The sequence below is a fragment of the Miscanthus floridulus genome, chromosome 3, assembly GCF_019320115.1.
Source record: "Miscanthus floridulus cultivar M001 chromosome 3, ASM1932011v1, whole genome shotgun sequence".
NCBI classification, from domain to species: domain Eukaryota; kingdom Viridiplantae; phylum Streptophyta; class Magnoliopsida; order Poales; family Poaceae; genus Miscanthus; species Miscanthus floridulus.
Genome location: NC_089582.1, coordinates 27,203,403 through 27,218,711, shown reverse-complemented (window position 1 = coordinate 27,218,711; position 15,309 = coordinate 27,203,403). Strand labels below are relative to the sequence as shown.

The 15,309-nt window shown below is 49.3% G+C and overlaps 2 protein-coding genes and 1 long non-coding RNA gene across 3 annotated transcripts; all 3 read left to right on the top strand.

Annotated features, from left to right (window-relative positions):
* The first annotated feature begins 4,777 nt into the window (after positions 1-4,777).
* On the top strand, positions 4,778-7,114 carry LOC136543378 (vegetative cell wall protein gp1-like). The gene is made up of 2 exons (XM_066535845.1): positions 4,778-4,826; positions 6,402-7,114. Exons 1-2 carry the CDS (start codon positions 4,778-4,780, stop codon positions 7,112-7,114), a joined length of 762 nt encoding a protein of 253 aa, XP_066391942.1.
* Positions 7,115-7,237: 123 nt separating this feature from the next.
* On the top strand, positions 7,238-11,975 carry LOC136545299 (uncharacterized). Its single transcript, XR_010780984.1, has 3 exons — positions 7,238-7,354; positions 7,555-7,688; positions 11,842-11,975. It is a non-coding gene; the product is annotated as an uncharacterized lncRNA (long non-coding RNA).
* A 151-nt stretch (positions 11,976-12,126) lies between these two features.
* On the top strand, positions 12,127-13,321 carry LOC136543377 (uncharacterized). The gene is made up of 6 exons (XM_066535844.1): positions 12,127-12,243; positions 12,335-12,536; positions 12,628-12,825; positions 12,910-13,083; positions 13,158-13,233; positions 13,296-13,321. Exons 2-6 carry the CDS (start codon positions 12,390-12,392, stop codon positions 13,319-13,321), a joined length of 621 nt encoding a protein of 206 aa, XP_066391941.1. The 5' UTR covers positions 12,127-12,243; positions 12,335-12,389.
* Positions 13,322-15,309: the final 1,988 nt, after the last annotated feature.

Sequence of the window (15,309 nt, the reverse complement as noted above, 5' to 3'; positions counted from 1 at the left end):
GTGCGGTGGCTGCCGGCGGCGGTGCGGCTTCCGGCAGGCTGGAGTAGCTGGGGCTCTCGGCAAGGCTTCTCACGTCCTTTGACCCATCAGCTGGTAGATAGGCATCAGAGATGACGGATCTGGGGTTCAAGCAGCTGATTTGGCTTGCGTTGGAACGGATCTGGGGAATCCATGGGTGGATTAGTGTGCAGCCTCGGATTGAAGTTTCGATGAGCCGTGTAGTGTAGGGCGGATCCAACTCCTGGCTGGATTGTGGACTTGTGGTACGTCTCATGCAGTGTGAACGTAGGTTCGGAAGCACGGATGAGAGAAAAGTAACAAGGGAAGGTCTCGTCACGCCGTGTGTGTAGGCTATTGCCTATCGGACACCTTTTGTGCAGGATCGTATAACAGTACAAGCGGTGACCGGTGAGTGCCGTCCTTCGTAGGATGTCGGGTTGGAGTAGTGGAGAGGAATTGACAAATCTAACGCAATTATAATTACTAGCACTGAGCTAACTGGGATTTGGGTTGATTATATATATGCGATCAAAAGAAACCTTAGCGTACTGTTACATATTTATTTATATGCGGTCTATCGGTCATACCCGGATAATTTGTCCATGGCACACAATGTGCCCCCATCATATATTGATGGGCCGATATACATAATCTCGGTCCGGCCTAGGTTTGGAGGACCAGGATCGGATGCAGTAGTAGCTACTACTGCAACATAAGCAGTAGTAGCATCTCAGCCGTTCAAGGAACCATCAATGGCTAGGATCAGAGCCTCTTTCCCTTCTTTTTTCTCCCCCATTTGCAATCAGTCTCTGTTTGCGCACGGTGATATTTGGCTCTGCTCACGTGTGAGTCACCAACAGTGCCAGACTCAAGTGTGAAAATTACAAAAATATACCATTACGGAGCATATATATTGAAAATTACAAAAATTTACATGTAACCACAATCTCAAAAATCTATACCTAATATTAAAAATATAAAAAAAATCCATTTTTTTGTCTGACCCAACTGTTTGGCCCACTAGCTCGCGTCCATCTCAACTCCCGTCTCTTCACCTCCCGTCGCTCCGATAAAAAAATGTTCGTCTCACCCCACCACATCGGTTCCGTCTCACGTCCACTACTAGAAAAATGATTTTAGAAGATAGGGTCAAATCATTTTCGGAGACGGGCACACCTAGCGTCCGCCTCCGTAAATAATTAGGAGGGCTCTACGAAAATGCCCGCCTCCAAAAATCATTTACGGAAGCGGCCAGGCGGGCGTCCTACTAAGACGACTTCCTTCGAAAATTGATTTACGGATGCGAATGTCTTAAGAGAGTGTGTGGTGTAGTGGTACAGAGGTGCTATCATTGAACGGCAAGTCACCGGTTCGATTGACGGAGGCGGGCGTGTTAAGGCGCCTGTCTTGCATGTAGTGCCGTCGCTGCTCTAGTCCCGTGTGTAGTCTCGGTGCTGAGATGGAGCGGTCTGCGCCGCCTCCTCCTGGGGCCCTCCTACCGCATTCTTCGGAGAAGCTGGCGCCGCCACGTTGGTTGTCGTTCATGGTGCCTCCTGCTTCCTCCTTTAACTTTGCCTAAGTTTCTTTTTTACATGAATTGGATACTTTGTGCAGTGTCTTAAAGTGGAAAAAATTTAAATGTGATTAATTTCATGTCTTTTCCTGTAGCAATTGGCATGACGACGGGAACAAATTGTATGTCCCATCGCAACGCACGTCGTCTACTGGTAGAACGATTTTTCAATAATTGTCCCACCAGAAAATAACTTCAGGTAAAATAAAATGCTGGAAATACGATTTTATATTTACTTAAGCATATATGTTGAGAAATTATTTCATAGAAGAATATTACTTTTTGACCATGAATTTAGATTTTTTTGGATTTTTGAAAAAGATTTTGTTGCTGAACAACTTAACTGAAAAACTGTGTCACTTTCACTCCAAAAAATAGAGACCGATAGCACATGGGGGAGAAAAAAAAAGGAGAGAAAGGGGCTCTGATCCTGGCCATTGATGGTTCGTTGGATGGCTTAGATACTGCTACTGCTTATGTTGCAGTAGTAACTACTACTGCACCCGATCCTGGTCCAGGTTTGGATGCGTAGCGGCCGAACTAGCTTCTGTGACATGTGAGCCCACTCAACTTAGCTGGGCTGGGCAGGAGCCCGTGTCACAGCGACGAAATTAGTAGGTAAAGAAAAAAAAAGTTCAATTTACCTTCCTATCCGATTTTGCTTCCCAAATTACAAAATTATTTTTTAAAAATAAAATCCTCAACCTTTAAACCTATTATTTTCTTTTGCACCACGAGTGGTTTTGATAGTGTGGCGCCATGTTGAAGTGGGCTAAATCGGACTAAATTGAAAGTTCAGAAAGGTAAATCAGACTATAAATATTTTTTAAAAATATATCCTAAATTTCATAAGAATAATTTTCTAAAAATTATCCAAATATTTTTACTTGAAAACAATAATGCAATTAAAAATCCTAAAACCTGGTTTAATCTTAGAAAAGTCATAGAAAATTTGTTTTACCTTGAAAAATTATGAAACTAGTTTCAGTTTTTCCTCTAAAATCAGGTTATATCTTATGGTATCTAGGTTGACTTTCTTTGAATCTTGATGGATTCAGCTTATTTGCTAGTCGATGTTGATCATCCAGGCTACATAGAAACGCCAGTGGAGCGTCTGTCGGGACTGTACTGGACGCTGGTCTCCTATCCTGGATAATTTGTCAATTGAAGTAGTTGTGTTAGCATGCGTGGCTGTATACACCTACATCTTAATACTATTTATCATGAACACAAGTGTGACTCAATTATGTTCGTGTCACTTGATTCCACTAGAATTTTTTCTACCGTGCAACGCTCCATAATTCATTGTATTAGAATTTTATTAAATTTAATAGTTCGCTAGCTTGTGGAGCTGCCCTTGTAGGTTCACTCCCGGCACCATGTGTGAGGGAACTAGACATGAAAACGGACAGAAACGAGCAGGTTTTCTCCCATTTTAGTTTCCATATTTTTGGTGAAAACAGGATTAGGATGAAAAAAGCCGACATCGAAAACAAAATTAGGATATGCGGGTATACGGAAACAAACTGATATGGGAAAAAAATCAATGAAAATAATGGTTGCGAGCCCGAAACTTGAGCCGGAATACCGCACGATTACTCAACACCATCAGGCCAGACTTCACAACACGTTCAAGAAACTATGCCTTTGATTAAATTGAAGCAAAGTGTTCCTTCCAAAAGGCTGAAGCCTATTCGTTTATTTGTCATCAAATAAAAAAAAGACTAACACGTACAACAGTCCAATGAAACTCATAACAACGATTGCTCTTTACAAAACTTGTTGCATCAAGCTATACTATATTTATATGTAAAATCACATATCAAATAACTCTAAAATCACTCGGGGAAAGAATACAGAGAAGCTGTTAGTCTTTTTTCCTGATCGGAATGTTTAATTTAGAGAGCAAACCAACAGGCAAACAACAGCACAGCCGACCAGTGGACGACGAGCGAGCCAGCAAAGACGTAAAGCCGTTGAGACAGCTCCGCCACACTCTGCACAGACTGCTAGGACCAATCGGGCACGGGGCATCGATCTGGACTGCCGACCAGCGGACGATGAGCGAGGCACATCTAGGGTCGGGCGGCGCTACGCAGAGGATAGAGGAGCCGAGGAGGAAAGATTGCAAGAGCTCGTGCGGCCGGCGGTGGCAGGTCGAGGATGTGGAGTCGAGCGACAAAGCTGTGGGGGCTGTGGAGTGTTGGGGGCAAGTTGGGATGTCTTTTGGGCCACGGTGCATTGCTTAATTGTTGAACTATTCCGGAGGGAAGACAAATACGGGACATTTTCACATAAATACAAGATCCCGTAAATAATTTAATATATACTGATGGGATGGAGCCTCTTCTGTTTTCGTCCCGGTCTGACCATCTTCGCCCTGTAACCCGTCCTGTTTCTTGATTTTTAGAAGAATACAAAAAATGGATGGATGAAATGAAGAAAATGTGATGGGTTAGGACGAGATTTTACCCATCCGTTTTCAACCCTAGAAGGAACGCTTCGGCGCCACCATCCTCGCAATGCGAGGCTTCCGGTAGCTGGCTCAAGCTTATGGCCAAACGGGAGGTGCCATGAGAGATTAGGAGGGGCGGCAGTGCTAGCTAGGGCAGCGAACGAAGTTGCCCGAGCTGCCCTGAGAGTAACATGATATGTATGCCTGTGTCAACTTTGTAGTAATAATAATAAAAAAGTACCAGAGACGTGGTAGATAAACATAAATGAAATTGGTACACTGACAGGAAATCCAAATTGACACTCTTGGAATATGCACTAGGAAATGAAGTTTCAGAAATACAGAATAATGAAGCGACAATCACTCATATCTAAATGAGACTTGGAACCTGCTAGACTCTGGGCGTCTCCCACGCTCGGCCTTCAGCTGCTCTAGAGCTTGCTTTACTGCAGGATTGTTATTCGTACCAGCAATTATTACTTCCCTGAGGTTCGTCAAATGTTCGATGCCCTTGATGCTCTTCTCATATTTGTGGAATTTAAGATTAAGCCTTTCGAGCTTTGACATGGCTTTTTCCTCAAACTCGAAAACTTTGGGCGTTGGATTATGAGATGGTGTATCACAAGTCATTGTCAAGTTGACGAGTGCAGGAAAATTGTGGCTAGTGCGTGCAACCAGTGTGTCGCCAGTGTAGTACCTCCTCTCCATCACGATACTCTTCAGGTTTGGTAACTTGCATAGTACACCGAATGGCTCGTCGTCAGATAGGTCTACCCAAGAAATCACAGCCTCAACAAGGTATGTAAGTGAACCAATCCATTTGGGCAAATGTCCACCCATGTCACCAGTTATTCGAAGGTATCGAAGAAGTCGCGGCGGCATAGGGAGGCTATGAAGAAACTTAATTTAGTATCTTCGTCCAACCCAAGTCTCCTATATTCAGAGACCGGAGGGAGTATGTCTTGCTCAGGGAGGCCGCGAGCTCTTCAAGGACCTGCGTGTTATCACCAATGCTTCCAGAGTCAATATAGAGGGTCAGTTCTTGAAGTTCTTCTAGCTCACCAATCTCTTGGGCGACCTCGATGTTATTTTCGAGGACTGCATTGTTCACCACACGTAGAGCCTTCATCCTTTTGAGCCCCCGAGGAAGCCTCCACATACACTACTGGAAAACTATACTTTGCCGAGTGCCTGAGACTTTGCCGAGTGCTTTTTATCGGGACACTCGGCAAAAAAAATTTTTGCCGAGTGCCGCACTCGGCAAAATAAAGCACTCGGCAAAGGTGGCTTTGCCGAGCGCCATGCACTCGGCAAAGCCTGGCTCTCGGCAAATCTAGGCTTTGCCGAGTGCCGCGGCACTCGGCAAAAGTCCCACTCGGCAAAAGGTGGCCGGCCCGTGACGGCGGGCATCTGCCGTCAGACTTTGCCGAGTGCCTAACGGATGGCACTCGGCAAATTTTTTTTTTATTATTTTTAAAAACTTATTTTGCCGAGTGTAAACGTTGGGCACTCGGCAAAAATTTTTTTTTAATTTTTTAAAACTTATTTTGCCGAGTGCCAGCGTCAGGCACTCGGCAAAAAAAAAATTATTTTTGAAAATCAGCTTTGCCGAGTGCCTTCTGGGCCGGCACTGTCTGGGTTTTTGGCATCCGACGTCACAATTTGCTCGAAACCTTTAAAATTTTTTACCACAGCCTCCACATGTGATAACACGACGCCTCGACAAGTTTCATGATTTTCGGACTTCGTTTGCATTTTATATAATTTAAAATCACATTTCCGGCAAGTACCTCGACATGTTACGTCAACGAGATACTCGAGATTTCATGTGACTTTCTGGATACGGCCTAAACATACCCTAAATATCATGAGTATCAATTTTTGGATGACCAAAGTCCATTATTCCATGTACCTGCAGTTTAAATTTGAAATATCCCAAACAATTAGACGAAACGAAATAAACTAATGAAATATATCAAAAAAAGTCAAAATTGACCCAAATTTTAAAATAGAGTTTTAAATACTGTCACAAGGCCACAGAAAAAAATTTGGGCCCAAAATCAAAAAAAAAAAAATTTGCCGAGTGCCATGGGGGGCACTCGGCAAAGTGGGCTTTGCCGAGTGCCGGCCCAGAAGGCACTCGGCAAAGCTGATTTTCAAAAATAAATTTTTTTTTTGCCGAGTGCCTGACGCTGGCACTCGGCAAAATAAGTTTTAAAAAATTAAAAAAAAATTTTGCCGAGTGCTCAAGGGGCTTACACTCAGCAAATTTTTTTTTTAAATAAAACCGCCGGCCCAAAATCCCCCCCCCACCCCCAGTACCCTAGCCGCCTGCTCTGTCCCGACGCCCGCCGCGCCTCCACCTGCGGCCAGCGCCGCCCGCGCCGCGCCGGTGCGCCCACGCCGGCGAGCCCCCGCCCCACGCGCGCCCCCGCCCCCGCCCACGAGAAGCCCCCGGCCCGGCCGCGCGGCTCCCCAACGCGCCCACGCGGCGAGACCGCGCCCCCGAGCACCCCGACGCCGCCGCGCCTCCCCTACCGGCCAGCGCCGCCAGCGCCGGCTCCGCCGCGCCACCGGCGAGCCCCCGCCACCGCGTGCCCCCTCCCCCGAGCACCCCCAACCCGGCCGCGCGGCTCCCCGGCGCGCCCACACCGGCGCGACCCCGCCCCCGAGCACCCCCAGCCCCGCCCGCGCGGCTCCCCGGCGTGCCCACGCCGGCGAGACCCCGCCACCGCGCGCCCCCGCCCCCGAGGACCCCCCAGCCCCGCCGCGCCGCCCGGCGGCGCGGCTCCCCGGCGCGCCCACGCCGGCGAGCCCCCGCCAGAGCGCGCCCCCGCCCCCGAGCACCCCCAGCCCAGCCGCGCGGCTCCCCGGCGCGCCCACGCCGGCGAGCCCCCGCCACCGCGCACCGCCACCCCCGAGTACCCCCCAGCCCGGCCGCGCCGCCGCCGTCAGCGCTGCCTGCCGCCGCCGTCCGCGCGTGCTGCCACCGCCGGCGCGCGCGGCTGTCCTCCCCTGCACGCGCCGGCCCCGTGCGCCCCTACTCTTGCCGCCGGCTTGGAAGAAGGAGGAGGAAGCAGCAGTAAGGAGAAGAAGGAAGAAGAAGGAAGAAAAAAGAAGAGAAAGAAAGAAAAGGAAAAGGAAGAAAAGGAGAAGGAAAAAAGAGAAGAAAAAGGAAGAAGGAGGAGGAGAGGAAGGAGGTGGAGAAGGGGAGAGGGGGAGGAAGCCGAGGTAGAGGGGAGGAGGAGGTGCCTCGGCCGTCTTCTCTGTGTGCCCGTCCCGCCGACGCCCCTACCGTCACCGAACCGCCTACGAGCGTGGGCAAGGTATATCCACCCTTTCTCCGTTTGTCGGCCTTCGTGCCGTTGTGATGTTAGCCTTCGTGCCGCTGTTCTTATCGGCCTTCGTGCCGTTTGTGATTGTCGGCCTTCGTGCCATTGTTTTTTGCAGGTTTTGGAAACCTCCCCGTGCAAGGGAGGTGCTGCCGAAATTTTGAACTTATAGTGTCGTGTTTCTTCTTTTGCAGAGCAGGACCTGTCGGAGGTGACCCAGAGGTCCCCGATCGTTTTTGTCGGCGTCGCGGGTCTGCCTGCACTGCGTCGCCTCGCCACTGCGTCGACTCGCCACTGCCTCGCTAGCCTGACTTCACCGACACCCTAGGTATAAATCATCTCTTTTTCCGCTTGTCTGTCGTCGTAGATCGGTGTAGCCTAGTTAGGCGTCTCCCGTCCGAAAGAGATATCTTTGGAGGTATGCAGATCTTTGCATATCTGCGAGCATTTCTGTTTCGGATTATCCACGTTTTTTGGACAGCCCGCGGATGCGTAGATGGGTTAGTTTCCATGGTCCGCTCCGGTCCGAGACGGTGTTTCGGCATCACCCCCTGTTGTTCTCCGGATACACACTCTCCCTTGCAGGACGTGTATCGGGAGAACAGCAGGGAGGTGCTGCCGAAATTCCGTCTCGGATAGGAGCGGAGCATGGAAACTAACCTCATCTACAGATCCACGGGTGGGATTAGGACCTATCCTCACCTATTAGAGAGTAGGGACACCGCGTAGATGCAATTGATGGTGACTCATATGTGCTGATACGTCTGTTAAAGGATGGAGGACCGTGAGTGGATGTACACGCTCCGGAGAGACGAGCACGATTACGACTTGCTGTTTATAGTCAAGGTCGAAGAATTCTTACAGCATGCATTTGGTGAGAGTGCCGAAGGCCATTCTCTAGTGGTTTGTCCGTGCAGCGGTTGTGACAACAGAAGAAGGAAAGATAGGTTAACCATGGGTAAACATATTGTGAAGTTTGGATTTACTCCGGGCTACCACCGGTGGATCCACCATGGTGAAGCCGATCGTATCAGGGAGGAGGTGGTGAGACCATGGCTCGAGGCTTTCGATGATGATGCCGGGGTAGCAGACATGCTGGATGACACGCACCAAGCTCAGTTCGCTGAAGGACGTGACAAGGAGGAGATGGAGGCTGCCGCAGATGCCTTCTACCTGATGTTGGACTCGGCACAGAGACCCCTTCATGATCATACTAATGTTTCTCAGCTGGACGCCATTGGTCGCGTAATGGGGTTGAAGGCCGAGTTAAACCTAAGTCGAGAAGGCTTCGACAAGATGGTGGCCGTGTGGAGCGATATGCTACCGAAGACACACATTATGCCGAAGAACTTGTACGAGTCAGAGAAGCTTCTTCTTGCACTTAAGATGCCGTATGACAAGATACATGTGTGTCTGAAGGGGTGCGTCCTATTTAGGAAAGAACACGCGGATGCAAAGTACTGCCCGAAGTGTAAATCCTCCAGGTACGTGGAGGTAGACTCAGGCGATGGCCAGAAGAGGCAGCTTAAGATCCCCATGAGAGTCCTACGACACCTTCCGTTCCTGCCGAGGCTCCAATGGCTATTCATGACCGAGGAATCCACAAAACAGATGACATGGCACAAAAACGGCACACGATACAATCCTGAGAAGATGGTACATCCATCCGATGCTGATGCATGGAAGTACTTCAATTTGCGGCATCCTCTCAAAGCAGAGGAGGCTCGTAATGTACGTGTCGTGCTGGCAACAGATGGGTTCAATCCATATGGCATGATGGCTGCACCATACACATGTTGGCCCATGTTCGTCATCCCCCTGAATCTCCCCCCCGGTGTCTCCTTTCAACGACATATCGTGTTCCTGTCATTGATAATCCCTGGACACCCAGGGAGTAATATGGGTGTCTTCATGGAGCCTGTGATAGATGAGTTGATCGATGCTTGGGTCAAAGGGGTCTGGACATACGACCGAGCTACGAAGACTAGCTTCAAAATGCACGTCTGGTACCACTACTCCCTGCACGACTTCCTGGCGTACGGGTTAATGTGCGCCTGGTGTGTTTAGGGGAAGTTCCCATGCCTAATATGCAAGGAAGCTGTGAGGTTCATATGGTTGAAGAAGGGTGGCAAGTATTCGTCGTTCGACAAACATCGTCAATTCCTCCCTCTTGACCATCCATTCAGAGAAGACGTCAAGAACTTTACGAAAGGTGTCAAAGCGATGGACCCTAGACCGCACTTGAGGACTGGGGCGGAGGTTCGTGCTCAGATAGATGCTCTCATGCCCAACGAAGATGGTGGTTTCATGGGATATGGTGAGCAACATATGTGGACTCATAAGTCCGGCTTGACGAGGCTCCCCTATTTCGATGACCTCCTACTGCCCCATAACATTGATGTCATGCACACTGAAAAGAATATCGCCGAGGCACTTTGGGCAACGCTCATGGACACTGACAAGTCTAAGGACAACCCTAAGGCTAGAGTGGACCTGGCGACGTTGTGCGATAGGCCAAACCTAGAGATGCGGCCTCCTGCAATAGGAAAGCAGTGGAGAAGGCCTAGGGCCCCCTATGTCTTGAAAATCGATCAAAGGAGGGAAGTACTTCGATGGATCAAGAATTTAATGTACCCTGATGGGTATGCAGCGAATCTGAGCAGGGGAGTGAACTTAGAGACTCTGCGAGTCCACGGGATGAAGAGTCATGACTACCACATATGGATTGAGCGCATACTTCCGTCGATGGTTCGAGGCTATGTCCCTGAGCATGTCTGGCTAGTGCTGGCAAAGTTGAGCTACTTCTTTCACCAGCTTTGTGCCAAGGAGCTATCTTCGACCATCATTACAGAATTGGAAACTATGGCACCTGAGTTGGTCTGTGAGCTTGAGAAGATCTTTCCACCCAGCTTCTTCTTGCCGATGCAGCATCTAATTGTGCACCTCCCGATCGAGGCACGGTTGGGGGGGCCCGTGCAGGCCCATTGGTGCTATCCAATCGAGCGATGTCTAAAGACTCTTCGCAAGAAATGTACAAATAAAGCCAGAATTTAGGCTTCCATTGCAGAGGCAAGCATTCGGGAGGAGGTTGCAAACTTCATGACATCCTACTACAAGCCGAACCATCCTAGCAAGCATAATCCACCCCCTCGTTACAATGCTGGCGAAGTTGAATCGACCCTCAGCCTTTTCAAATGCCAACTAGGCAGCGCAAGTGGATCGACCCCCAAGAGATTGGATCCAAAAGAGTGGCGCAGAATCACGCTATATGTGTTCACCAACCTTGTCGAGGTTGCGCCATTCATTAAGTAAGTTCTCAACGAACTTGTTTCAATACGACGTCACTGTTCTGTATCGAACCCCATTGATTCTCTTTGGTACAGGGAATTTGTTCGTCAAGAGTGGCATCAATCAAGGGATCGTACCTCGCACGAACATGATACCCTTCTTTCAGAGGGTGCGGGAGCTGGGAGGCCTGATTTTATTTCTTGGTTCAAACAAAAGGTCGTACGTTCGTCGATATTCCTTACTAGCTTGTACGTTCCAATAGTATAACGATGTATCATGCTTGAGCTTGCAGGCGCAAACCAATGCGTCCATGAGTGACGAGTTGAGACAGGTTGCAAACGGCTTCAAGTTAAGGGTGAAGTCATATACCGGTTATGATGTGAACGGATATCGCTTCCACACGTCAAGACACGAGCAGACTCGGCCCGGTCGGAAAACCACCAACAACCAAGTTTTTACGCCGGGCACTAATGACGTCGAATACTACGGAATAATTGAGGAGATCTATGAACTTGAATATGAGGGTCGGGTACCTCTTACTCCTGTCATATTCAAGTGCCACTGGTTTGAACCTGCACGAATGAGATGGACCCCTCATCTTGGGCTAGTCGAGATTAGGCATGATTCCATCTATAAAGGAAAAGATGTCTATATTGTGGCTCAACAGGTCGTGCAGGTGTATCATACGCCATACGCGTGCCAAGACAAAGACCATCTTAAGGGTTGGTCTATTGTGCACCAGGTATCTTCGCACGGTAAACTACCTGTTCCAAACGATGAAGATTACACCTTCGACACAAACACATATGATGGAGAGTTCTATCAAGTAGATGAGCTACAAGGGAGCTTTGAGATAGTCTTACCCGGTGTGACGACCGCCATGGAAGTAGACAATGAAACGGTTGATGACGAGGACCCTGGAGATGTAGTGCTAAATCCGAAGGACATTCAAATGCTTGAGCGATTCCATTTAGGCAAAGACAATGAAGAAGACACAGAACCTTTGAATAGTTTTGCCCATTTGGACAATTTTGACAGTGATGATGAGACCTATGACCCCAATCATGAAGATTATTCCTAAACCATGTAATACTATGTTTTTTATTAAATTTTGTTATGTTTATTCATTTTGAACTATTTGACATGTATGTACTAACGCTTGTTGTTCATTCTTTGTACATTGCAGGTGACAGAACAAAGATGGTGGGCAACCGTTCACCGAGGCAGGTGCTCTCGGTGTACCAGAGGCTACGCCCTCCTGATGGAGGCGAGGGGACGTCTTCGCCCCCAGCGGCGAGAGTAGGCCCGGGTCGCCCCAGCATGGGGAGGGGGAGGGGGAGGGGTAGGGGTCAGGGTCGCCCTAGGAGGGACCCGCCTCCTCCCCCGGCTCTTGACCAGCCGGAGGACCCGTCTCCTACCCCGGAGGAGCACGTGGCGGCCACGGGCACGACCACCGACACTCCGTCGGGGGACGAGGGGACTCAGCAGACGGAGGACAGTTCTGCTTTCTCGGCTCCCTACCTACGAGGTCCCACAAGCCTTCCTCCGATTCCGCTTCCTGACCGACGCCCTCTGGTTCGTCCTGTGGGAAGAAGGTAAGTAACTATAGATGTTATCACTAGTACTTCATATGATACATTGAAAATCAAAAGAGAAACTGATAATTTTTCGTAATCACTTGTGCAGGGGCTGGCTAGTTCTGTCGGGTGCTCTTGACCCCCCACGCACCCCCGCTACCATCATGGGATGTCTATGCAGGAAACACTTCCCCGGCCTTGTGGACTTGAAAGAGGGGAGGTGGGAGCCGGCCTGGTCGTGGGACAGGTACAAGCTTGGCTCGGATGACGAGCAGGACAACAAGCAGGAGCGGGTTTTGGCGGACTTTTGGGTAAGTGTCTCACAACATAGCTCAATACATCTCCTCTATTGCTTAAGTCTTTTATTGAAATAATGAACGGATACATCGTGTTTGTATGCAGAGGTACTTCAAGGCCGAAGAAGGTAGAGAGACCCTGGCGGATCAGACGGCACACAGAGCCTGTAAGAAGTACGTCGGCGACATGATTCACGAGGCGCGACTCCAGGCCCACGTCGACTACTACAGGTCCATCAAGAAAGAGCCCCTCAACAAAACCGGCGCAAGAAATGTGGCGCTGACCAAGGAGCAGTACCTTCAGGTAGGTGAATAATATTAATTCATTTTGAGATTTAGTAGGTCTAGAATTGATCTTCTTATATGTCAAACACTTGATGATGTGTAGGTGCCGGCCTCGTGGTGCATGTCGCATAGATCGGCATGGTCGAGGATTGTGGACAGGTACCTTGACCCAGCGTACATCGCAAAGCACGAGCAAGGCAAGCGGAAGCGGGCACTGAGGACCGCTCCAACTCACCACCAAGGCAGCCGCAACCTCCCCGCATTCAAGCGGGCACTTGTACGAGATGTCATTTATCTATTCTAACGCTCAATTTTGCCTGATTTCTAATCATCTTGCCGTCTTTCTCGCAGGAGGTGGCACACCCGGACATGCCGGTGTCGGAGTTTGGGGCATGGGCTGTGTCCCACATGGGCCCGATGAAATCCGGTGTCGTCTTCAACCCAGATGCCCCTGCCCAAGCTTACTCTGACCCGAGCGTCCACACTAAGGTCAGAGACTACACGGAGGCGGTTAGGGCGCTCCATGGCTCAGATCACAATCTGAGCACTGAGCCCCTTGAGACAGAGGTGATCATGAGGCTGGGGCAAGGCAGGAAGCACGGGCGGTTGTGGATTGCAGACGACGCCGACTCCTCGAGCTCTGCACCCTCTCTCTCCGACGTGAGGGCACGGAGCACGGCCAGAAGCCTTCCCATACGTGCACGGCCTACTCCAACACTGTCGCGGGTCGACGAACTTCAGGTAATTCTGGTTTCACTCGTCGTACATTGAACGTTACACACATTGATCAGATTTGCAATACTGAAACATGTGATTGAAACACTGCAGGCCGAGCTAGCAGAGACAAGGGAGACGCAAGCGCACCTGACCGCAGAGCTGGAGGCCACGAAGAAGCAGATGGCGGACATGTATCAGATCATGCAAACCATCGGGCAAGCATCGGGTGTCCAAGTGCAGTTGCCAGCTCCAGCTCCGGTTCGACACTTCACTCCTGTGAGTATGGAAGTTTAATGCGTTCGTGCTGTTGGGATTGTCGGCCTTCGTGCCATTGTGATTTTCGGCCTTCGTGCCGTTGGGATTGTCGGCCTTCGTGCCGTTGTGATTGTTGGCCTTCGTGCCGTTGTTTCTTGCAGGTTGGAAACCTCCCCGTGCAGGGGAGGTGCTGCCGAAATTTTCAATTTTTAGTCTAACACATGCAATCTCTTCTCTTTTGTGCAGCCTCCGTCGACGGGTTCAAACAATCCCGCTAGCGTGTCACCGGCGGCTGATCACGTCAACCCTTGGCCGCAGTCCGGTCCTTCACCACTGTCCAGGGGGCCACACCTGCAGTTTCCGTCGCCGCAGTAGAGATGTTGAACTTTGTGATGTCGAACTTGTAATAATAAACTTGTGATGTTGAACTTTGGTGAATTTGTGATGGATTTATTAAATATGCGTGTGCTTGTGATATATAATGCATGTTGGTGATATAGATGTGATGATTGATGTATATATATATTGTCTGTTACAATGGAATGTAAAAAAAATTACAATTCTCGGGGTCTTTGCCGAGTGCCATGGACAAGGCACTCGGCAAAGTTTTTTCCAAAAAAATTCCAGAAATTCTTTGCCAAGTGCCCGGGCAGGGGCACTCGGCAAAGTATTTTTTTTAAAAAATCCAGAAATTCTTTGCCGAGTGCCTGGGCTGGGGCACTCGGCAAAGTAATTTTTTAAAAAAATAAAAAAAAAACTTTGCCGAGTGCCCGGGCAGGGGCACTCGGCAAAGTATTTTTTTAAAAAAATCTAGAAATTCTTTGCCGAGTGCCTGGGCTGGGGCACTCGGCAAAGTATTTTTTTAAAAAAAATAAAAAAAATTTGCCGAGTGCTTGGACAGGGGCACTCGGCAAAGTAATTTTTTTAAAAAAATAATTAAAAAACTTTGCCGAGTGCCTAGACTTGGGCACTCGGCAAAGTAATTTTTAAAAAAAATAAATTTTTTTTTTGCCGAGTGCTGGGTCAGCCCCTCGGCAAAATAACCGTTAACGGCCGATGTGGAACGGCCGAAAATATTTTGCCGAGTGCCGCCCCAAGCACTCGGCAAAATTGTTTTTTATTTTGCCGAGTGCCCCGATAAAAAGCACTCGGCAAAGACCCTTTGCCGAGAAAAATTTTGCCGAGCGGACTTTGCCGAGTGCTACACTCGGCAAAGCCTTTGCCGAGTGCAAAGGGCTCTTTGCCGAGTGTAAAAACACTCGGCAAAGCCGCGGCCTCCAGTAGTGATAACATACCACCCAAGTTTGCTGTAGAACTGTAGGCGCCAGTGGCGGAGCCACAGGGTATGCCGGGTATGCCCCGGCATACCCTGTTTGACCGGCAAGTGTACAATATAATATAAGTATTATACATATGTATTTATAAAAAAAGAAAAAAAATACTCATCTGATCACGCCATCATGAAAGCAGCAAGTTAGAAGGCCCAGGAAGCGGCCCACGCAGCAAGTACGTACACGCCTACACGATGGTT